The sequence below is a fragment of the Misgurnus anguillicaudatus genome, chromosome 18, assembly GCF_027580225.2.
Source record: "Misgurnus anguillicaudatus chromosome 18, ASM2758022v2, whole genome shotgun sequence".
Taxonomy (NCBI): domain Eukaryota; kingdom Metazoa; phylum Chordata; class Actinopteri; order Cypriniformes; family Cobitidae; genus Misgurnus; species Misgurnus anguillicaudatus.
The window spans coordinates 2,757,117-2,781,348 of record NC_073354.2 but is presented as its reverse complement, the minus strand read 5'-3'; the positions used below and the strand labels follow the sequence as shown (position 1 = coordinate 2,781,348).

General features: G+C 37.2%; 2 protein-coding genes across 9 annotated transcripts in view; both read right to left on the bottom strand.

The window, feature by feature from the left end:
• Positions 1–386: 386 nt before the first annotated feature.
• LOC141350313 (probable G-protein coupled receptor 139) lies at positions 387–4,630 on the bottom strand. The gene is made up of 2 exons (XM_073855412.1): positions 4,525–4,630; positions 387–3,730 (listed from the first exon to the last, which is right to left on the bottom strand). Exons 1-2 carry the CDS (start codon positions 4,595–4,597, stop codon positions 2,709–2,711), a joined length of 1,095 nt encoding a protein of 364 aa, XP_073711513.1. The 5' UTR covers positions 4,598–4,630; the 3' UTR covers positions 387–2,708.
• A 4,172-nt stretch (positions 4,631–8,802) lies between these two features.
• Positions 8,803–24,232, bottom strand: part of fynb (FYN proto-oncogene, Src family tyrosine kinase b) — an 81,226-nt gene continuing 65,796 nt past the window's right edge. For 5 of the 8 annotated variants that reach the window (XM_073855519.1, XM_073855518.1, XM_073855520.1 and 2 more), the window contains 7 exons: positions 22,339–22,503; positions 21,867–22,022; positions 17,377–17,556; positions 15,291–15,367; positions 13,912–14,065; positions 12,400–12,531; positions 8,803–10,106 (listed from right to left, as the gene is read on the bottom strand). In XM_073855519.1, coding sequence (XP_073711620.1) covers positions 9,898–10,106; positions 12,400–12,531; positions 13,912–14,065; positions 15,291–15,367; positions 17,377–17,556; positions 21,867–22,022; positions 22,339–22,503 — 1,073 coding nt within the window. In that variant the 3' untranslated portion in view covers positions 8,803–9,897. The remainder of the gene's footprint in view (positions 10,107–12,399; positions 12,532–13,911; positions 14,066–15,290; positions 15,368–17,376; positions 17,557–21,866; positions 22,023–22,338; positions 22,504–24,232) is intronic. The other 3 variants (XM_073855523.1, XM_073855524.1, XM_073855525.1) reach the window with 3 other exon arrangements.

Genomic DNA, 24,232 nt, shown 5'->3' with positions numbered 1-24,232 from the left:
AATGCGGGACCCACAGTGCGTGCTTCGGGACAGGATTTGATATGGGCAGTAGACACCCATGTGTGTGCGTCTTGCAGAATCATACAGTAATTTGTGGGACTTTTGCAAAACAGATTGATCAAAATAAAATCTTTTGCACAATTGCTGCAACAACAAAACACAATGCAAGGTAGTTGGTAAACACTTTTTCGCATATGCATCAGTAAGTAGCCCACCACACTGAGGCAAAATGTTTGATCATGACACAGTAGTTTGATCTATTAGTACAATACATACAAGGAGGTCTAAAGGGTCATGTTTAAACAGCTTTCAAAAAACCCAACTTCCCTGACAGTTTTATGTGACATTTCACAAGTCAGTGTCCAGAGCCCTAATAGATTAAATGACATTATAATTTGTTGTTTGTGCTAAGACCTAAAACACCATCTCTGTTAATGGTTTCTTTATTTACATTTAAAAAATTTCATTTAGAAAGTGCTTTCATCCAAAACGACTCATAAAATTAAAGGGATAGTTAACCGAAAATGAAAATTGTAAACACAAAGGAAGATATTTTGATTTGAAGAATGTTTGCAGATCTGGGGCAACATTCACTTCCACTATCATTTCTCCTACTGTGGAAGTAAATGGTGCCCCTGATCTGCTTGGTTACAAACATTTTCCAAATATCTTCCTTTGTGTTAAAACAAAGAATTGGAACAACTTGAGGGTATTCTAATCTTAATAAACTGAACTGCAAATGGATCCAACTCAAGCAGGGTCTATGTTACAGTAAGTAAATGTTACAGTAAATAAAGTAGGTTAAAATGATTATTACATGTTAGGTTTTAAAGCCCCCCTAACCTAAAAAAAATGCACTTTTATAAAACGGGTAGTTCTTGTTCCTTATTCTGATTGGTTGAAACACGTTCTAAGCCGTGATAAAATACCCCGGTAAACCCACGGTTCAGACCACATTACATAATTATCACTGTGCCACTGTTGCTACATACTGATTTATGAAAATAAACACCACAGTCTTTAATCATATTTTTAATTTGTCTGCAATTGCACAAGTAATGGCGATATCCAGATAAATGTCCATAAATATTGTTGAGTCATCTCGTCAATAAAGAGAAAACGTTCCCTGAGGAGTTTCTACCTCAAATTCATATTTCCGCTTTTATCCACTGGGTGGGGATCTTACCCAACTTAAACACTGACGCATTCACTCGACACAACAGCGTTGTGGTGGATTTAGCATGACGTGTAAGTTTTAATGGCTCTGAATCTGATCTCTTACAAAAGTTCTTCACAAACATGGAATTATCTCCGCATTTAGCTGAAAATTTGAGAGGTGATAAGAGAACAAATGAAGGTAGGATGAACATTTTTGTTGTTGTTTGAAAGCGGATGGTCTGTTCTTTCATTTGATATTTTATGTTTATTTAAAGAAGATCAATTTTGGGTGGCAAATAAAAAAACGCTGACGGGAAAAGAGTTAACATTAAGCATGCTTCCAAGCATATTTGATCATCACTTCAACGGTTGCACGATATAAATGTTAATGTATAAATTCGATGAATGTTGATTTATCAAAATAAACATCATAGTTTTTCATTGTGTCTTTGCTGCATCTGTGTTGGTTGTGAACTGCGTTCTGTTGCAGCCACACTTGATTCTGAGGAACTACTTTGTTTGGCGGAAGAGTAATATTTGTACTAATATAATTACAACTTATATAATATAACTTATTTGTGTTTCATTTTATGAAATTCAGCTATGCATATGAAGTAACCATTTTATAAACGCAATAAGCCAGCGAAGCAGTGGTGTTACAGTGCATTTTATAACAGATCCGCTTCGCGTCGTGCCTAACAACGCCCCTTAGCTGTTATAAAATGAACTGGTGACTCACTGCTTCTTGGAGCTTATTGCTTTATTAAATGTTTTTCTATCAGAAAATGAGTCGCCAGTGTGTGTGCAGAAACATCCTGTTATTATACAAATCCATTTATTCTTCTTTGTGCAATCTCCTTTTAAACCACAACAGTTACACAAAACAGACTGTTGGGGATCCCTTATCAATGATGTCACATTGATTGCGCCCCAACCATAACCGCTCACAGACTCCAGCTTATGAGCATGTAGTTCAACCTTCTGCCAGAGACACATGTTTTGATGTAGTACAAGCACATATGTAAGCGCTCTACCCCAAAAACAATGGCTTTTTCATTGCAGCCACAAATGGCCATGTTCAACATCGTATAATGAAAGATCTGTGGTGTATTTTGAGCTGAAACTTTACAGACACATTCTGGGTATACCAGAGACTTTACAGTTTGTTTACTACTGTAGACTATTTTTATATTGCTGAAAACACCTAGGTTAGCGACCCTTTAAAGTCTTCAAAGTTAAGCCACCCTTTAACTTCCAATCGTGAAAGAACCAAACCCTTGAAGTGAGTATACAGTAAACACAAATTCTACTCCGGAATATTGGCTTATCTCAAGTCGGAATGACTATCGAGCATGTCTGAAAGTACGTAACTTGTGGATCATTGTTGTCTCGAGATGGCAACTGTCTGGTTCAAGGAGCGATCCAATTATGAACCAGAAACATCACTAGTGTTCTCATCTTGGCCAAAAATCCAGAGAACAGCATTCCAAAACACCATAATAAAAATTTACTGTTTTTTAAATCCTGCTAATCCAGTAGAAATCCCAGGCTTAACTGCCTTCAGTTCGCTTTAGCTTTGTGAGGACAGCATGGACAGGGTCTATGACAAGTGTTTCTTTCTGATCAACCACTGAGAAGACTTTCACCGACCTAGTAGTCTGGTTTAGGAGTGAGCCCACCTCTTTGCTTTTAGCCTGACAGGTCAGTGTGTTAGCAAGCTCCTGCCTAAAGCTTCTGCTGACCATACAGTACAACAGGAAATTGGTGGCTGAGTTTAAGTTCTGCAACATGTTGGCCACATCACTAATAATGTTTATAAGGATGCCGTAGTCGTTGCGGTCAAACTCGGTGTAGTTGTATTCAGTACGAAGGATGCAATACGTGACAAATCGAGGAAGGCTCAGTATCACAAATGATGCTGAAACCGTCCCAAGTAAAATAATGGTGCGTCGAACGACGCCACGCTTCCTTGCACCCCTGATGACCCTCCGCTCCTCCTTGGTAAACAACTGACTGGACCTGCTCAGGTGAAACACAATCAGTGAGTTGAAAATGATGACAAGAATGATTGGAATTCCACCTGAGAGGAACGTGGTGACCAAGACCAGAATGGTGGTGAATTTGGCTTCTCTATAATGACAGCGTAACATAGTGACATTTTGCCCGTCGACCGTGACGTTAACTGGCGTGACGGTGTTGATCCAGCTCATGGGCACTGATGCTATGTGAGACAGCAGCACAACAGTCACGCAGATGAATAGAGCGGTGCATGCCCGATGGAGCCGTTGTTTTCCCATTGTGATGCTCAGGACCAAGTAGCGCTCAATGGTGAACATCACAACTATCCAGGACGAGCTGTAGAGGGCACCGTACTGCAGGAAACACATTAGGCCACACCATGGTTGCACGTGCCAGAAAGGTTCCACCTGCAGGAAAACAAGGCAAAGGTCTAGAAGGATCACCCACACCAAGTAAAAGGTGTCCATCAAAGCGAGGCAACTCAGGTAAACCGTTGCCGTCTTGGACATGCCGCATTGCCGGAAGCGGATCATGTAAAACGTGAAGAGGTTGGCTGGAGAAAAACGTGAAATGAACAGTTTTAATTTGGTTATAACTCACAACATAAATTGTTAATATTCTGAACTAAGAATAAATACTCAAATCAAAGAAACACACATCATTTTTTAGTGTGTAATGTAGAGATATTCTTGGGTCCAAAGAAATGTATCCGAGCCCGAATCACCTGAGGTGCATAAATAATTTTTTTTAAAAGAAAGACCCGACCCGAGACAAAATCGAGAAATATAAACCCTGATTAAAAAATTCGAATTATTTTGAGTCCGACACGACCCTGTGCCAATTTTTATAACCCAACTGGACCCGAATGTAAATGGCACTGACTCCATTTATGCTAAAATGTGCATATAAACTTGATTGACAGGTCTGGCTCAATGAAAATTAACCTACCACCAGCCACACAATGTCACAAGCGCTTTTGGCATACACAGGACGGATTAGAAAAGGACTCCATAGCTAATAGTAACCAATACACCAAAACATGGTTAATACACTTAAACCACAAAAGAACCATGGTTAATTTTTGTTAGGGTTGACCTGGACCAGCTCTGGTCTTGGGTCAGACCTCAGGTTTTCGGATCTAAGTGGACCCTTGAAGACCTCTAGTGTAATGCTATTGGGTAGGACTTTTAACTTTTTATGCCCCAAAATGTATTTGTGTTAAATGACGTCTAAACTAAAAGGATCAGGTCATATTTTATCCTGCTTATTTGCTGTCATAAACTTGCCCCAAACTCATAGACTGTAAAAAATAGCCAAAACCTCATGTGTCAATTTTGATGTACTCACCTGGAATTCCCATTATGCACAGCAGAGGGTAGTAAACCTTCTGAACAGCGATGAAGACATTCACCCCATCCATTGTGATCAAATCCACACTTGATGGGGAAACATAACCACTACAATAAAGGTATTGTAGAGACAGATGTCATTTTACTTTAGATAAAGACTGTATTCTGTAGACAGATGTTTTAAATAATAATAGCCATATACTATTACACTTATAACAACACAGCCAAATAATGATTACATTTTATTATTTGTGCAGTTATTACACAAATGCACAAACAAACACACACTCCCAAACATCACATGCACAAAACAAACTTATTCAGAAGAAGTGAAACCAAAACAATCAAAGCAGACTGTAACATGAAGACAGCTAATGTGTCCCAGAACTGTTATTGTTATAGCAGCTGGTTCCTTCCTAAATGTTAATGGTAAACCATTTTGATTATAAGTATTTATCAATGTAATAATAGCAATGCAAAAACTACCAAGTGTAATAGACTTCCAAAAGAACTGAGAGAATAATGGAAATGACAGGACATTCTGGTTTTACTAAAAAATTAAAAATATTGTTACTGGGGTTTTTACATATTGTAATGCGCTATTATTGTGCCTGATTAAATAAATAAACAAACAAAATAAACATGCAACTTTACAAAGCCTCCTGGTTCTATTTAATATTTAAAATAACATTTTATTTTACAGCATCTTTGTTACACATTACATACACTGTAAAAAAATTTGCTGTAATTATGCAGCTGGTTGCCAGTAACTTACTGTAGAAGATAAAGACTGAAAATGTTTCATGTTCATTTAACTTTAAATAAACCGTTGCAAGTAAATAACATACATGTAAAATCTACAGTAAGTTAGTAATACCCAGTAATACTGTAATTTCTACAGACATTTTTACAGTGTATGCTATAGTGTATTAGTTACATGCAAATTACCCTAAACCAACCATATAGTAAGTACATGTTGTTAATCATTATTACTTAGTAATGTATAATTACACTGCAACAAAGAGACAAAATAAACCGAAAAGTTTGTTAGATTTTCATTAGATGTTTTTGTACATGCACACATATACTGTAGGTCATTTCAGCTATTCAGTACATTCTTATGTCCCATCATATGTGTTTTTAATATATTGAACAAAATATAACAGTTTATAAAGATGAAAATCGCATTATTTTCCTAATAAAGTGTAAATAGTATACAGATGTCCAGATTATTGCAAATTTTTGCCACGTTTCTAGGTCAAATGATGGTTTAACTAAAAAATAAATGTCAGGTGAATAACTGAAATGCACTTGAAGCATGATTTTTTGAAGAGTACTGCATAACAGAAGTGACCCATAAGCAATAAAAAAAATCTAAATATTATATTGATAATAACATTTTGATACCCATTATAACATTTTTTATAATATATATATATATAAAGGTTTTGATGATAAACTTACAGTAGGTCCCAAATCTGCACAGCTGCAGCCAAGTTAGGAGTTAAATGAACTGTAAGACATGATATACTCTGATCTGATACAAGTAGGAGGGCTCACATGTAGCCTTAATGACACGCGCACACACACACACACACATGATAAACATTTTAAGAAATCACATCTGTCTCTGTAATAGACTCTAGTAAATGAATATTAGCTACATGGAGGGTGCCGCTTCAATAGGAGATGGTAGGGCCATTTCTAGCCATTTTGATACCCAAGGCGTAACCCCTTTTGACATCCCCCCCCCCAAACAAGATCATACAATTTTACATGCGATATTACATACAAAAAACACAAATCATGTAAATATCATGTGATCATGAAACACTAAAATCTTAAGTGCATTAAATTAAACAAAGCAGTTAAATATTAAAGTTCATTAAAGTTTTATAAGGGAAAATAATTTTGTGTGTTTTTACTGAACCAATTTTTAAATTAACCTGTGAACCCTTTGATCTAATGGTGGTGTTGAAAATGCAAACTTCACATGTCATTAATGATCAGGCTGTAACTGATAGCCCTCTGATTCAATAGCATATCAGATTGAAAGCACTCCAGCATAATGGTGCTAGAGGAACTGTGGGGGCAGCAATCACATTTTATGGTGGCTGTTCCCAGGTTGTGCCACATCAGATTTTGAAATACATTTGAAGATGTGCATACTATGTGAAAGACATATTTTTATTAAGTTACTACAAATCAACACTCTATTCCTGTACTACAGTTATACATGGACATTTATTTTTACTCTGATTTTAGTAACACAATTTCATTTTTGGGAAAAAACTGTATGTGTATGTAAATTTGTGGGTACTTACTACGGATAAAACTGTTCACTAGTTTAATTAAGCTTCATTTACTTAAGGGCAAATCGCCACAAGTGCATTGTTTGATAATTATTACATATCAATTATCATTAAAAAATATGTGTTAAAATGTGCAGTGGCTCAGTGGTTTATGTAGATTGTCTATAAGGTTGGTGGTTCAATCCCCGGCTCCACCTGACCAAGTGTCGTGGTGTCCTTGAGCAAGAACCCCAGCTGCTCCCAATGAGCTGGATGGCACCTTGTATGGCTGACACCGCCGTCGGTGTATGAATGAATGGGTGAATATAAATGCATTATATAAAAGAGCGCTATATAAATGCAGTCCATTTACCAAAAAAAAGAAGAAAGCCAATACTTTTGGGCAAATCATACAAACTTCTGTCCGATGCTGGTGAAATATTTTGCTGTCCATTCTGTGTTAAACACGCAACATTCAGGGTTGACCTTAATTTTTGTTGTAGTGCTTTTTTTACTCATTCAAGTCAGTGAAGCAGCAGTCAAAATGTATATGCGCTCTTTGGCACCCCCTGCAGCTGGTGGGCCCTAGGCGACTGCCTGGTTTGCCTACGCCTAGAAAAGGCCCTGGGAGAAGTCGTGTGGTTGAAATTGGCAGCACTTTTTATAAATAATTTGCTTATGTTGCAACATGTCAGTCTTAGACTATGTGTTGCAGGGGTTTAAAAAAATACAGAACTCACCCATAGAGATGGATGTGATCTGTAGAATAAGAGGAGCAATGCTTGTCAAGAGTGTAAAATGTTGTACTTTATTTCCAAATAGGAAACGAGTTAACAAAATGGCATGTTGAAAATGGGAATGGCAGAGATCATTTTAATGTGAAAGGCTAAACCAAATGCATAACTCAATAAACAGGTTTAGAAAACATTACAATGACCACAGTACAATCAAACTAGGAAAAACAATGCCAAAATGCCTTATTCCAAACACATAAAGCCAATCTATGTGATAAAACAAACTACATATGAGAAAGCAATCTTATGATGACTAAGTCTATGGAGAACCCAATCAATAGCATTAATACTGAGATGAATAACCACGGACTGGTTGTCAGGGCAACTTCAGGAAAATGGAAGCTGATTCTCCCACCTTCACATATGGCAATCAGGAAGTTATTATGAGAGACTTTGTAAAAGCAATCCGAGCGTCACGTGAGGCTGTGTTTGAAACCAAAAATAATGTCGCATCTGGTAATAAACACAAGTGATTTTTAATGACTAAAGACTGAAATGGAATCATACATTAAAAAAAGAAAAAAATCTAATTCATTTTGGGATATTGTAGGCCAGTGGCTCTCAACTAGTCACATCTTAAAGTCACATGTGTCTCTGTGACAGTCTAAGCTCTGTATACAGGGAAAATTCATATTGGGCACATGGAGGGTGAATATATTCTGTATAATCCATATCCATATATTCTAATATATGTTCTATATTATGGCAACATATTATGGTCACTTCTTTGGGGAAGTTACACCACTAGGCGGCCATGTTTGCAATGCATCCAGGCGTTTTAGTCGTGCAAGACTTGAATAGGGAAAAATCATGTGCTAAAACAAAACAACATGATTAAACATTGTTATTTATGTTAAACCTAACATCTAAATGCTATACAACAGCTTATTTTAAGGTTGCTTCAGCTACTGCACGCAGAATGTACAGTAAAGTGCCTCACATGACTATAAAGCCCCTGCTCCAGAAAACTATCAGTCTTTATCGAATGATGATTGGTTCTTTTACCTGGAAGGCGGGACTTCTGTCACTAGAGTGGTCATAATGAGCTTTGCATTGTATCCCATCATAGCAAGTAATATGTTTGGTATAAGCCAAATTAGGCATATTTCAGCACTGACAGGTTCAGTTATCCAGAAAAATCATGACCAAAAATACATACGGTAAAAAGATAATGACCCAAACTCTTTTAAAAACAGGTTCAATTGCATTGTAATACAAATGTTTCAGTTATTGGCTGCTGAAAACACGTAATCATCAAAATGCAAAAAACAATTAGTCAATAATTTACAAATAAACCACATAATAAATGTTAATGTTTAATAAATAAGGATAATAATTGAATTGAAGACAATAAACTAATTTGATAGTGGTGTTTAAGGATTCATAAATGTATTTTCTTGAGGCAACCAGTTGAGAACCACTATCACAGACAGCAAATAACAAATCTGCGCTGTTTTCAAAAATGAATATGCATCTTAGTCAATAGAATATTTTGGAAACATTATAATCAGATGCCTTTCTATTTGGTTTAATACTGTTATATACCTGGTACCTCGAAAAACTTAACATGATGTATTTTCTCAAACAGTGAGGAAGTGGATAGATGCTAAGATATGGCAGTTTATACAATTAAAAAAACATTATGCGTAAAATAACTTTTGTTTTACATGAAGATCTAATATTTGAAGACACATTTTTAGCATTGTAAAAAAACAGAAGTAATAAAAGAAAAATAAGATACATTTCTCTAGCAGGTTAAGCCTGAAGAATTTCAAAACATCTAGAATATGAAAAGCCTTGAATTTGAATTCCTCTGCCTGGGACGAAATCTCACAAGCAGATGAGAGAACAAATAAATGACATACATTCTTATAACCCAAACATTATGAGCAGACACAAAGACATGAAACATGAAAGTGTTGTGCATTGGCAGGCATCAAACATGAGTGGATATAACAAAAGTAAAAATAATAACAAACATCTGGTATTTACACAGAATACAGGCATATCATTATAATGGTTATGGTCACAGCCCTGAACAAAAGCTTTTCCACGCCATCTCCCTCCAAAATTCCCTCTACTTTGAACCCCAGCTTTCTCATCTGTAAAAAATCTGTGCAAATGGTTGAGTCTTCTCTGGTTCGGCTAGGGAATGAGGCCACAGGAAATAACAAGAGTTTGTTTGAACCCATAACGCGGTAGCTGCCTCCAAACAGGAGGTCAGTGGAGGGGGCATACAGGATACCCCAGGAAGGGTGAGATCAGGGTAAGTCCAGGATACTGAGTTTAGAGGTTGTCTCCAGGCTGATATTGAGGTTCGGTTGCCGTGAAGTAATCCTCAAGGAAGGCCTGTAGGTACTCAAAAGTGGGCCGCTCCTCTGCATCTTTCTTCCAGCACAGAACCATCAACTCGTGTAGAGAACTCGGACAGTCCTGAGGGCACGCCATCCGGTAACCGCGCTCCACTTGTTCCAGTACTTCCCGGTTATTCATACCTACCAACAATAACAGAAAAAGTATGTTTCAGCTTTGCATGGCTGTCAGTATAAGGATTTAAAGGTTATAGCATAGTTTCAATGTCCATTGGACAATTTATTATTTCACAAAAAAAGTTCCTAAATGCACATTTTAGACCATTTTCTATTGGTTGTCTTTTTTTGCTATCCAGTTGGTACCTACATACAACAAAAGCAAACTTCAAAAGCAAGGAATCCATAGGACTACGCTAATATATGTCTTTTGAAGTAAAACAATGTGTTTGTGGGAGAAAATTATTCATTTTTTTCAGTGTATTTAATGATCGATGCGTTGCATTTAAATATAGATCGAAAATAGTGGCAGGCACACCCGCAAGGTAATATGTAACGTGATATCATCTAGAATCTAGATGAAACACATAGTCAAGTGTTGTTTTACATATTGACGTGGACCCGGTGTGCCACCATTTTTGATCCAGATGTGTTTACATTTAAGCGTAACGTATCGATCATTATATACGGTAAAAAAATGTTTTCCCTCACAAACAACAAACATACTGTTTCACTTCTATAGATATGAACCTACTGGAGTCACATGGAACAGAATAAACAAGCTACCAGCTTCAAACCATCTTAAATCTGTTAAAACCAGCTTAGCCAAGCCTCCAGCCTGGTCAAGCTGGTTTTAGCAGGCAGGTCAGCTGGTCTTCCAGCCTGACCAGTTAAAGGAACACTACACTTTTTTTTGAAAATAGGCTTATTTTCCAGCTCCACTAGAGATAAACATATGAGTTTTACTATTTTGGAACCCATTCAGCTAATCTCCGGGTCCGCAATGATATTACGCAGTGCCCGAAAATAGTCCCCAGCTATTGAAAGTTTCCAAGGGGAATACTTTCGGGCACGGTGTAAAATCACTGCGCCTCCTGCAGCCATGTTACATCAGCAAAGACCTTGATTATTACGCCAGAATGAGAGTATAGTTCTTAGCCATATCTGCCTAGGAAATCAACATTTTTCATTTTCTGTCGGACTACAGAAGAGTCAAGTTTTAAATAGGAAAAATATTGAAACTCTTTGGTTATTTTTTAGCGCAATGCTAATGGTCTAATCAGATTCAATGGATTATGCTAAGCTATGCTAAAACTGGTACTGCCAGACCCGGATATCAGCTAAATGGATTCCAAAACGGTAAAAATCAAATGTTTAACTCTAGGGGAGCTGGAAAATGAGTATATTTTCAAATAAAGTGGAGTGTCCCTTTAAGACCAGCAAAAAAGTGGCCAAACCCCCTATAAACCAGCTAAATTAGCTAAAACCAGCAAGTAGGCAATACATTGGGTGAAAACAAACCTATTTGATATAAAATATGAATACTGACACTAAAGGCCTGACTTAATCCATATAAGACCAGAATATTATAAAGACATGGGGCTCTGTTGACCCAGAAAACAACCTAGAAACTGCATGACAACATTCAGAACCACTTTGAGGCACTATTATAAAGCAAGCTACAGGTATATGAAAACACATGTTGCAAAGTGAAATTGTGTAACATATATTGGGGGGGACTGAAAAGACAACTAAAATGTCATTCAACAGCTAAATCTTTTTGAAACTTTAGCGGCAGGGCAAAGAGGACCTCTTCTATCAGATGAGATCATATAACAGAACCTGATTTATAAAGCCAGAAAATTCATCATCGCCACATGGGACTGCATTTAGAGAAGAACACCTGAAAACATCTGTTGATGATGCAATATGCTTTTTTTCCCACCCATTGTATTCCTATGACATGTGAATAGTTTTGGAAGAACCGGCAGGATTTTTACTAGTGGTCAGCCAATAAAGATTTTCTAATGATTGATAATGATAGTGCTCTAGAGAGCAGATCAATGGCAAATCCAGTGTGCATATTTTTACATAATGACTAATGAATGAATTACTAAAATGAATAGCTCCTGCTAAATGCTCTTCCCAAATAGTTTAGGATAAATGTAGTTTAAACTTCAGGATTACATTTATAATTTCACATAACATCTAGTGAGCACTCCATAGAGAACTATTAACTAGTTTTATTTCATTTTATGATCATACAATACATACTTTCCGCTATGATTTACTGACTAATAACTTGCACTGATAGATCTTAAAATATGTCGGTGTCATTGATTTGTCTCAAGATATACACCAGTAACGTCTTTTTCTAAAGCATGTTTATAAAAGTGGCTTAAACATCTTAATAAGTCCTGGCTTTAGCTAAGCCTTGTCTTTGAAACTGTGCCGTGGAATAGCAGTTTGTAGAGTTTACCTGGATAAGGCACTCGGCCTTTAGTCACTAACTCTGTGAGCAGAATTCCAAAAGACCAAACATCAGATTTAATGGTGAACTTCCCATACAGAGCCGCTTCGGGAGCCGTCCACTTTATGGGAAATTTAGCTCCTGAAATACAGAAATTGAAGAAACAAAATAGCCAGAAAAGGTTTTAAATAAACTTTTTGCAGTATTTTGAAATATTCTGTCAAAATCAAATAAAAGTTGACTCTTAATTAATTGAACTAATTCAATGTGTCTAAATGCCATTTTGTGTCTTTAAAGGAATTGTCTTCGAAAAAATTTTCTCATAGTTTACTCACCCTCATGCCATCTTTTTTAGGCCATGTCCACATGTACACAAGTATTTTCAAAACCAAACTTTCTTTTATGGGGTTTGGCCATTCGTCCACACGCAAACATGATATCAGGTGCCAAAAACTGAACTTTTATAAAAACTCCTGCCAGGGTGAATTTTAAGAAACTCCGGTTGCAGTGTTATCATGCTGAGCGGAAAATCTGCGATGGCTTCTGATTGGCCAACATAGCTTTACGGTTAGAGATATATTGCCATATGTTGGTTTGGCATGCTATTGACACCGCTTCATACCGGGTTTGTACATGTCCGTGTGGACTAAGCCTTAAAGCGTTTGAAATCAGCTAAAGCATAACTGAGCATCCTAAACTTTGCTATAAGTTGATTTGAGAGGGGAAAATGTATAAAATTGAATCTATACAAACTGAATGCATACAAATTGTGTTCTTCCTCTGAGCAATAATGGAATGGTCCATTTTACTTATAAAATATATCTGCTGCTGAATTTCTATCAACCGGCGAAACATTCGCTTACCCTCTTTCTTAATAAAGGACAAAAAGAAGCTGTTTTTTCACAGAATTAACTCATTTTCTAATTAAACTTCACACTGTGATTATTTTAATGTGAATATCATTATCAATGGTTCTATTGTTTTTCTATTACACCACTACATCTGTAAGTAAATCATTTCAAATGCAGAAATATTACTACTTATAATAACAATGGTTTATCAGGTTACTGATGTTGCACTGCTCACTGTATATATCTGGGATGTCATGAGGATAAGTAAATTATAAGAGCTTTTTACACTTTCATGCTGGTCCATGGTTAGATTACTATCATTTTATTTTTTTAAAACATCTACTGCAATGACAGTGATGCCTTTACATAAAGTAGCATGACATGGTGTATTTTTAGTGTTTTTTCAATGTTGCACACATTACACCCCTTAAAATATTTTGAGCATAACATGGTTTGACAAAAACACTCACTATATAAAAAAAACGTATTGGTTTGTAATGACTAGAGGGAAAATAAATAATGACAAGATTAAAATTTTTGGGTGACCTATTTCTTCAGGACACCTATTAGAGACATTACCACCCAAACACAACATGTAGGTTATTATCAGCAGCGTGAAATACAGATATCTGTGGAGGAATAACTCTTCTTTGTGAGGCATGTTTCTCACCTTGTCGGGCCGTGTACTCATTGTCCTCAATAAGTCTGGCCAGGCCAAAATCAGCGATCTTACACACCAGGTTATCACCCACCAGAATGTTAGCGGAGCGCAAATCTCTGTGAATATAGTTCATTCTCTCGATGTAGGCCATACCTCCAGCCACCTACACAAACACACATTCAGATAAAATGTCCAGTAAATGTACTTATCCCGCAATAGTTAGTTTGTCCAGAACAAAGCATTCACATAACTAATCTGGGTATTATACTTAAGCCGCAATAGTTAGCCTGTCTGGAACGGAGCTGATTTAAACCACAATACTGTATGACACTTGCATTACATGTGAACGGCCCCTACGCTAATAGGGTTCTGTATCTCTCTCCCTGTCTCGACCTCAACCCCGAGGACAATGAGACAAACAGACCCAGTTCCTGCAGCTGTGAAGGTCATCACACCACTGATCTACTGGCTGTCCTTCAACGTGATGCCCAGCCGATGACTGACCAACGACCACCGGCGGAACCAGTTTAATCTGCTTACCCATTCACATACCCTGATAGTATTTATATATATAAATATAGATGTATCTCTCTCAGGGTTTTTTCTCCTACTAGGAGTTTTCCCCCTAGACTAGCCAGGAGAGTTTTTCTCCTAGGGGGTTTTTCATCCACTGGAGAATCTTTTCTATGCTTTATCCTACATCTATTAAAGTAAAGCTGCTTTGAAACAATTAACAATTGTGAAAAGCGCTATATAAATAAAATTGAATTGAACAGTGCAAATACTAAATCTGCAAAGTCATGTTATAAGTTAAAGTGTATCCCATCTATTAAGATTTGTATGACTTAATAGATTCATGCTGGTATTGGCTATATAAATATATAATTAAGTAATGTAGATTATCTTTTCAGACGTACTTTAGTATTTATCAAAAGACTAAACAAAAGTGAATTAACTCTTTCACTACCATTTACAAATTATTTTGTCAATTAAGAGAAAACGCTTCCCTGCCAATGACGAGTTTTTACAGCAATCCATATTTCCGCTATTATCCACTAGGTGTTCTTACCCAACTTATAAAACACTAAAGCATCTACGGAAAGTCCTTTACAAAAATGCAATTATTTCTACTTCTTTTCTCAAAATGTGGTATTTTTTAAGAAACACACCCATATTTGAGACGTGACAAAAAAAGAACAAATGAAGATAGGATGAAACTGTTTTTTTTCTTTTTGTTTGAAAGCAGATGGTCTGTTCTTTCATTTGATATATTGTATGTTTATAGATTTAAATAAGACATTTTTCTGGAAGACATTAAACTTTTGTGAAAATCCCCAAAAAAGAGGCATCATTCTTAGTTTAGTGAAGTATATACTATATTGCTGTACCTGAGCAGCCATATCAACTAAGTTGGGCAGCTTCAGCGCTCGTCCCTCCCCATCCTTCAGGAAATCTAGAAGACTTCCTAAAACATATCAGATGCACATGTTAGCTTCGCCAATGAAGGAGACATTCTTCTACAAAAAAATATCTTCATGGTAGTACTGACACAATCATAATTTAGAAAACCAAATTAATTTACATACCAAACAACAATTCAACTTTAAAACAAAAATAAATATTAAAAACAAAACTACTAATGTCTCAGCTGTGCTAAATACTCTAACACCATGTCCTAACTAAACGCGACGCCGCGACGCGCACTAAAGGCTATCTTCAGAGTTTTTGTCATAACCGAGCGTGATGCGAGTTTCAATTTCTGTAATGTCACTGCCATGGGTGGACTGGGACAAAAAAAATCGGCCCTGGCATTTTGGACCAGACCGGCCCCTTGTTTGATAAACGCACACATTTTCTGTCTTATTGGTCCCTTAAATGTGTATACCAACCATGACATAAAACAAGGTTAAACATAAGGCTTTGACTCTGTTTTGTTTGTCAGCTCTGAGGGTGAAGATCTCGCACCCACTTTTATAAATCATTATCGAGAACAAATTAATTTACTGAAAGCTACCAAAACAGGCTAAAAGTGTAACCAAAGGTGTGGACGGACTTTGTTAACATGAGAAGGAAACACAGGTCTATTTATGGATATACTGTTTTTGGATATACTAATTTTGTTTAAATAAAAGGGAACAAATGAAACATTCTCCTTCTTAAAAAAAACAAAACAAAATCAACAATATGATAACTTTAAAAATAAAAATCTTTAAAAATTCAAGTAGTTGCATCTCTGGATTTGCAAACTGTCGGAATTTTTTTTATATAAGAATGCATTTTCTGTAATGCAACTTTGAAACAATATGCATTCATGTGTTAAGCACTGTACAAACACTCAAACTAAGTGAACAGAGACTCTCGCCTTCTTTCTTTTAATTGGTTGGAATTCTGATTAGCCCCGTAATTCACGTTCGTCTTAACAAAAATTCAATTTCTTTTATTTGATTCAAAAATCTTGCTCGGTCGTGTAATTTGATTGGTTGGGAGTTGTTTACGACGGCTTCTGTGAACAGAAACTCCAGCCTTCTTTCATTTTGATTTGTCAACATTTTGACACTGTAACTACATCTGTGAAGAAAATAGCCTTTGGGCGGCAGAGCGTGTGTCAAGGGCCGGTGGTTGCTCTTGCGCTATTTTTTTTAATGCATTACGCTGGCAGGACCAAAGTTAAAGGGGTTAATGCTTAACGATGTGATTGGGCCAGCCCAATGTCAATCGGGCCGCTGATCAACTGTATGGATTAATGGGCAGGTCAGAAACGATAATATATCGAAAAAAGTGTCAGACTCGGGACTGTCGGCCCAAATAGCTCCGCGGCCCCCCGGGAAAATGCCCGGTATGCCAGATGGCACAGCGAGTCAGTGACCATGTGTGTTTTAAAGGAGGCAGCAACAACAGCAGTGAAGTCGGTCCAAATAAAACACACAGTGTTGTAATCATTATTATTATTTCTTTATAACTTGTGGCCCACATTGCTCCATATGACCAATTCGCCCCTGCATCCGTGCAAGGTCTCTACTGGGGTAACTCACCGGCCCACATAAAAAAATGGTCTGGCCCCTCTGGCATTTGTCAGAATTGCCAGATGGCCAATCCGCCCATGGTCACTGCTGACTACACAAAGTTCTTCGCATCATGAATATTAACCATCAAACATGGATGAGGAGACTGATTAAACGTTTATAAGCAGAAATATAAAACAAATCCCTCAAGTTTCACATGGAAAACCATAAAAAGCTGAGGGATGCTCTGTATGTGGATGGGCTCTTCAGCTGCAGTGCGAGAGGGTGCAGAAACTGAGAAAAACTGCTCTGATTGGCTGCGTTGTGTGATTAATTGTGTCGCGCCACGCCCCTTTTGGCATTCGGTGTGAACAGACAAATAGCCTATCACTGGAATCACACTATAGCGTCTGGTTAGGACATGGTGTAAAATCTCCTCCTCTTCCTTATTACATTAGCAACAGCATCTGACCTTTGCCCATGTACTCCGTGACGATGTAGATGGGCTCCTCAGAAACCACAGCGTAGAGCTGCACTAGTTTATCATGTCGTAGTTTCTTCATGATCTGTGCTTCCTCCAGGAAGGACTCTGGAGACATGGTGCCGGGCTTTAGGGTCTTTACAGCCACTTTAGTGTTCCCGTTCCACGTACCTGATAGCAAAAAACACATAACTGACAGTTAGCACACAGTGTCTACCATAAAAAAATGACATTTATGCATAAAAAATGACATTCATGCACAAAAAAGGCGGCATTCATGCATTAAAAAATTGTTTTATGCAATGTATCTCTGCAATTAAAACAGCTCTTTCTATGAGTGGTTACTTTGATCTTTTTTCTTACTATGAATAGGGCAAATTCTAATTCACTTAAAGGGATCATTCTTTATTTATCCTCATGTTGTTTTAAACCTGTATACATTTATTTTTCTGATGAACACAAAAGAAGATATTTTAATAAATGATGGTAAGCACAAAGCTGATTTTAACCACCGACTTCCATAGTAGGAAAAACAAATCCTATGAAATTCAATGGGAACCCTCTGTGCTTTCATAGTATTTGTTTATCCCACCATGGAAGTCAATGGTTTCCACCAGCTGTGTGCTTATCACAGTGGTGGCCGGTGACTTCTTTTTTGAGGGCGCGATGCGAAGCTTGACATGACATGTATTTAGCCCGTTGTGTGTGGCTTGTCATGTCAAAATATGTGATCGGCGCGTCATGTGAACCTATGTGCATCACACGTCACGTCAAAACAAGTGCCTGCTGCAGACTCGTCCGAAGGGTCCACAATAAAAGTGATGCTCGCCTTTGCCAGATACTGTACTCACTTAATATCATTTGTAATCAGAGTTTAGTTTAAGTAAGTGTCTTGCAAGTATTTTGTGAACGTGAGCGTCTCTTTTATAATAAACCCTTTTGACGTGTGTACAGCAGGCACCCACCTTGACAAGACACATGATGCACATGGTTATCATGACGCAACAAATACATATTTTGAATTCGCGCCCCTCGAAAAAGTCGTCACCGGCTGCCACTGGCTTTTCATCAATTATCTATATTTCAATTATCATCAATTATCTAAGTGTTCATCAAAAAACAAAAAAGAAATTCATACAGGTATAAAACAACATGAGGGTGAGTAAATGATGACATAATTTTTAAAGCTGTGCAGTTCTACAAAACTGGCACTTTGAAGCTGAAAGTTTACTTTAGGATTACACTGGGCTTTAGATTTTTGTCTGTTTTCATTGCAGGACATGGTGTTTTATTCAACAAAAAACCAGGTTGATAAATCCACAGTGCTTCTTGCCTTTAAAACACTTGATAATGGAGATTCAGTATTTAATTCTGTTTTCAAATCTCAACAGCCGATAGAGTCACACAACACACACAGTTTACAAGCGCAGTCATTAGATATATGAGTGTTGGGGAAAATAAAGTTACATCATAACATCTAAGTCAAAGTCACTACTGTACATTGGAGCTAAAAAACACACAAATGAAGTCAGTTATATTGTGTGCACACCAAATGCGTAACGTAATTTGTACTCATTCTTGTACACTTGTCTTTAATCTGATTTCGAAATGTGTTAATTAATTCATTTTAAAAAAATTCAATTTTTTATATTAAAACATCCAAAAACCAAGATCGCTGAAGAAGTAGCCAATCACTTTTGCAGTCTTGTAACTGGAAAAGCTTAGCAGTTTTTATTTTTTGCTTTTCAATACTGTGTGTGCGCATGAACTACTCAAGGCCTGCAGTGTCCTAAAGGCAAGACAGATCATGGAGATATTTTGGGATGCAGATGTACAGGGAAGTGTTGGGCGAGGGATGTGCACAAAGGTATAGCGAAACATTTTCTTTTTCCGAGTGGATCATCAAGACTATTGGTCATCCCAGTTGTCAATCATTCTGATGATACGTTGACATAAGGCCGTTGTACGTGCTCGTCCCTTGGTTAGCTTTCTGCACATGCGCACTTTCAGGTGTATATATGTGTGGTGAGCTACGGTTTCAGCCATCCATTGAAGCTCGCGTTCTCACCGTGTTTTTCAAAATGTCTGAGGGTCGCAAGAGAAAAAGTGTTTACGAATTATATGGCAAGAAGAGAAAGGCCTCTAAAGAAAGAAACAAGACCAGAGTGTTTTTGGGAGACTATTTCACACAGGTTGGGCTTCCCACTGATGCCTCAGTCGCAAAGTTTCTATTCGACAGGTAAAGTTTGTCATGCTATTTGTAGAAATCCATTTAAAATCACTGCTAGTAAAAGTTGAAGTCACGAACCGCGCAGACACGGTAAACATCTCAATGTATGAGACATGCCGGCAGCAACTTGTAAACAGAGCGAAGAGAAGAGGCTCGTGCATGCTCTCTGTCTCTCGTGCACACGTTTAATAATAGGCGTTCCCTCTCTGGAGCAGGTAGTGTGTTGCGCATGTGCATTTTTTTTTTAAAAGTGAAGGGGCAGTTCTTTTCAAAAATTCGGGAAAATCTTCCGCTATACCTTTAATGTAGTGGTTTGAGAGTAGATGAAACTGAGTAGAGGCATTAGTCATAATAAAACACCCATGATACTCACTGTTCTAATTCTTACCTGTATTTATTAACACTGACGTCAACAAGTAAATGAAATCATGCTCTTACAGTATTACAGTATACAAAATTAATATCTGTGGACCGAAAAAGTGCTCTGGTTTGTCTAAGTAAACATTTTCTTGTGAAACCTGACAAAAATGTATTCAAAAACTTTAATTTTAAAAGCTACATTAAGTAAGGGATCAAAATCATGAGGACACATGTTCATCTAATCCTTGAGAGTCAAACAGGTCAACTGCTGTTGTCTGTAATGGAGAAGCTAACGATTGTTTGGTTTTTAAAGCAAAGCTTTCGGATGTCTTGCTTATAGTACAGTACAGAACTTGAATATAGTAAACAAGTTGTTTGGACTAATTTAATACTGCTTATTTGGTTAATTGTAAAATGCACTGTATGGAAAAGAACCTCTTCAAAAACTCTCCTTTGTTTATATCTGAATAAATAAGTAAATACAATGATGCATTCAAGTCCTGTTCGTAAGGGCCAAGTGGTGTTTACAATGGATGGTTTTATTGATGCAAGATACGAAAATACAGCAAGTTTTGTTGTTTTAAATTTATTTATGAAGCCACTGAATTCGTTGTCAGAAAATAGATACAAAACTGGACATTTTCTATAAAACAAGTGTATTATTGTTCAAATCATAGCTAAAGCGTATCAAAAACTAACATTACTGTGTAAATTAATGTATACAATCTTAACTACAAATCGGCTGCCAAACCTCCCTTCACATAGCGCTGATCCACGATCGCCATCTCCCCTCATCTTTAGGAAACCAAAACATTTGTTATTTTTGTTATTTACCAGGTATTTGTTCCAGAGTTCAGTTTAGCCACTAGCCATACCATTAAACAAACAGAGGCCGGTTGCATAAAACTTTAAGACTAGTCTTAAGTTAGTCATGAATTTTTTTCTTCAAGACTGATCATAACTGTTTTAAGTATGTTACATAGAAAGGTAGATTGGTCTCATTTAAATCCAAATAATAAGACTGATTAGCATTAACTAATTGCTAGGCAGTCAGAATCATTCTTAAGACGCAGTCTTAATGTCACGGCTATGTTTACGCATCCGGCCACAGAAGTTAAGTTCAGTCTAGACGCGTAACCATGACAATGCACGTGCTTCAGATGAAACAGTCTATACTAAACATAATACAAGGTTGTACATTTTTGGGTTCATTACTGTACCTTAAGGATCTACTGTATACCTTTACAGGTACAGTTAACTGTTTTGTACCCCTTAAATTTATCTGTTACAGCATCGTTCCTTAATGTGCACAATAGGTCCTAAGGGTATAATATTGTTCCCCCAAAAGTACAACATTTCATTTGTTGTATACCCATAAAGGTACAAAAATTAACCTTTGAGGGTACCACCCCAGCGACAGAAAAGGTAAAGTTTTGTTCTTTTATTTCTGACAGTGTATTGTAGGGTTACATAATAATTGCTATATTGCAATATCACATTTTGTGCTGCTTATTTTGCTGTTAAAAAGCCGGACAACCATGTTGCATCCATTTATTACACAATGTTTCTCACTGACACGCCCCTAACTTGTAAACTATGGGCTAAAAGAAAATCTTGAGTATTTATGTTTATTTGTTTATGAGCTTTCATCGTGTAAATGCTATATATCCGACATGATTTGAATACACCACAAGTATACCAGTTGAGAGTGAGTAAATAACGACATAATTTTCATTATGGATAAGATATTCCTAAATGACACGGATATTATAAGTAAAGTTTGTGTTAAGGTGGTGGGTGAAAAATGACAAAGCAGTGTAGTAAGGATTAGATGAACAAGTTTCGTTCCTAAACTTCGATGAGAGCGTGGAAGATGAGGCAATTTTCTTACCATACCAGACATCAGCGAAACACCCTGCCCCAAGCTTCACTTCCAGTGTCAGAGACTCACGGGCGATTTCCCAGCAATCATGGCTAAGTCCCACAGTATCAGGGATGTAGACCATGCACATACCAGTTAATGTAAAGCACAAACCATCGGCACTCTCTACAGGGAAAGGGAGGAGTGGGAGGAGAGGGGTTAACTGTGGAGACGGCGGGGAACATGCAACCAGAGTGATGGAAGGCTTTCATGTTGTTTGAGAGGGTCAGTCACTTTACAATGACAGTGATATTGAGACACGTGCCGTCATGAGGCTCATGGGATAGAATTGTTTCCTCACTTGTGTGTCATGCTACTTTAAATCTTTCATTATGACAACACATTCCTGAAACCAAATCAGCTTAAATATCTGAACGTATGTAAAGGGACTTCACCCATCACCATGACCTCCCTCCATCTCTCACAGTGGGAGGGGCCATACCCATCCAAACCTCCCCGAACTGGCCGTTGCCCAAGCGCTTTATGAGTTGCAGCGACTCCCGTGGGATCTCCCACACGTCTTTGGTTTTGACAGACAGGTCGGTGAGCCTTGGCATTCCTTTGTGGCAAGGGACCACCAAGCGACAGCAAAGCCCCGCTGCCCTTTCTGAGCGCAGACACAAAACATTCAGAGAGAAATGAAAGCATGAGAAGAGACTTGCGATAAAGATTGAATGCAGGAGCTTGCAGTATCAGGATTGCGAGAGTAACACTGTTGGGTTGTTTAGCTTCGATCTGTCTCTTGTAGATGTAACCTACAGTAGCAATCTCTCCAGGACCAATTTCACATGAAGTTTACAGAGATTTACATCGCTAGTTATAATATTAGGTTATGTACACTGGTTATTGATGGTATACACTACCGGTCAAAAGTTTTGGAACACTCGCTTGTTCTTTGTTTATATATTTTTTTCACATTACAGAATAATAATGAACTATGGCATAACACAAATGTAACTATGGGAATTATGTTGATGACTAAAACTAATAAACAATACATCCAAAATAAATCAAAACTCTTGTTATATTTTATCATCTGAAGCGCAGTCACTAAAAATTGCAAAACTGTACTCATGTCATCTTATCAAGAAGCTTCTTGAAGTTTCACCTTAGGATGATTTTAAAGAATACTGAAGGAGTTCACTTTTAATCTGGGCTCCTATTGGCTGCTTTTCCTTCGATATTCAAGTCATCTATTTTAAAAATAATATTTTAAAATAAAGTTTTAGTTTTCTAATAACAGAAGTTTATGTGTTTGGCACAGCTATATTTTTGTCTACAAAAGTAATTTCAAGCATTTAACAATACACTTTCAGATTAAAAGATTTTTAAGATCATAGTTAAAAACTTTTGACTAGTAGTGTATATTAAACCACAAACTGCACAAATATTTTACATTTTAACACAGGGTTCTTAAATGCTTTACTCTGATTGGTTAAGCAACAAATTCCAGTGTATTGTTTGTGAGCAGATGTTCAAACGCTACTGGACAATTTTACTACACAAGTTTGTTTAACAGGTGTACATTTAGAACTATTCTTCTGTACTTCAAAAGCCTGCACTCGCTCAGCCGACCTTCCTTTAAAATTGTCTTATTGCGCAAGACAAAATTGTTCAGCTTTGAACCAGATTTTCCCCCAATTGGTTTGTTACGAACAGAGACAGTAAAAGCATATTTCGAGATTATTTTGTTTGTATGTGTCCAATCCTGTCAAGAACAGAAAGATTGTTTGCTTGCTTTTTGAAACGCGTCTCTCCGTGTTTGCACTTCTGAGTGCCCTTAAACATGTGCACACACACAGACGGAGGACGAATTCCAAACGGTGCTTCGGGAAGAAGATGCAGCATAAACAGTCGCTTCACATAAAGTAAAAATTAAGGTGTTTTTCAGTACTTTATTCACCAAATGTATTTTAATTGACTACAGTATGAGACACAGTAGCGCAACTCTCTCTCAAGTTTATACATCAACAGTTCAGATCTTTGAAGGGTATAGGGATAATCATGTTTGATTGGAGTTGGACCGGACACATTCAAAAACATGTACGTCTGTGCGTACAGAAAATTGTTCACTTTAGCGCCTTTTTGTGGTTAAATTGTTTAAAACTCTTGCATTTAACATTTGCAAGCCTTTGAAACACGTGCAAATGATCAACATTCACCCACAAATCGCATGCGAGCTGAAACGTGTGTCGTGATCTGTACGGAATCACCACTAATTAGTATTAAAAAGACAAACATCTTGAGATACTTGGTAGCCTACAATATTTACGTCTTATGATTGAGCATTAGAGACTTGGGCTTGAGTAGGCTACTTGCTGGTGGCAAGCTTCTCA

What these genes read in the sequence shown, in the direction of transcription:
- LOC141350313 (XM_073855412.1), bottom strand. Translation starts at nt 4,597, where the DNA reads ATGGATGGGGTGAATGTCTTCATCGCTGTTCAGAAGGTTTACTACCCT. An exon ending in GTGCATAATGGGAATTCCAG is followed by an intron (nt 3,731 to 4,524) that starts GTGAGTACATCA and finishes GTTTTTCTCCAG; the next exon opens with CCAACCTCTTCACGTTTTAC.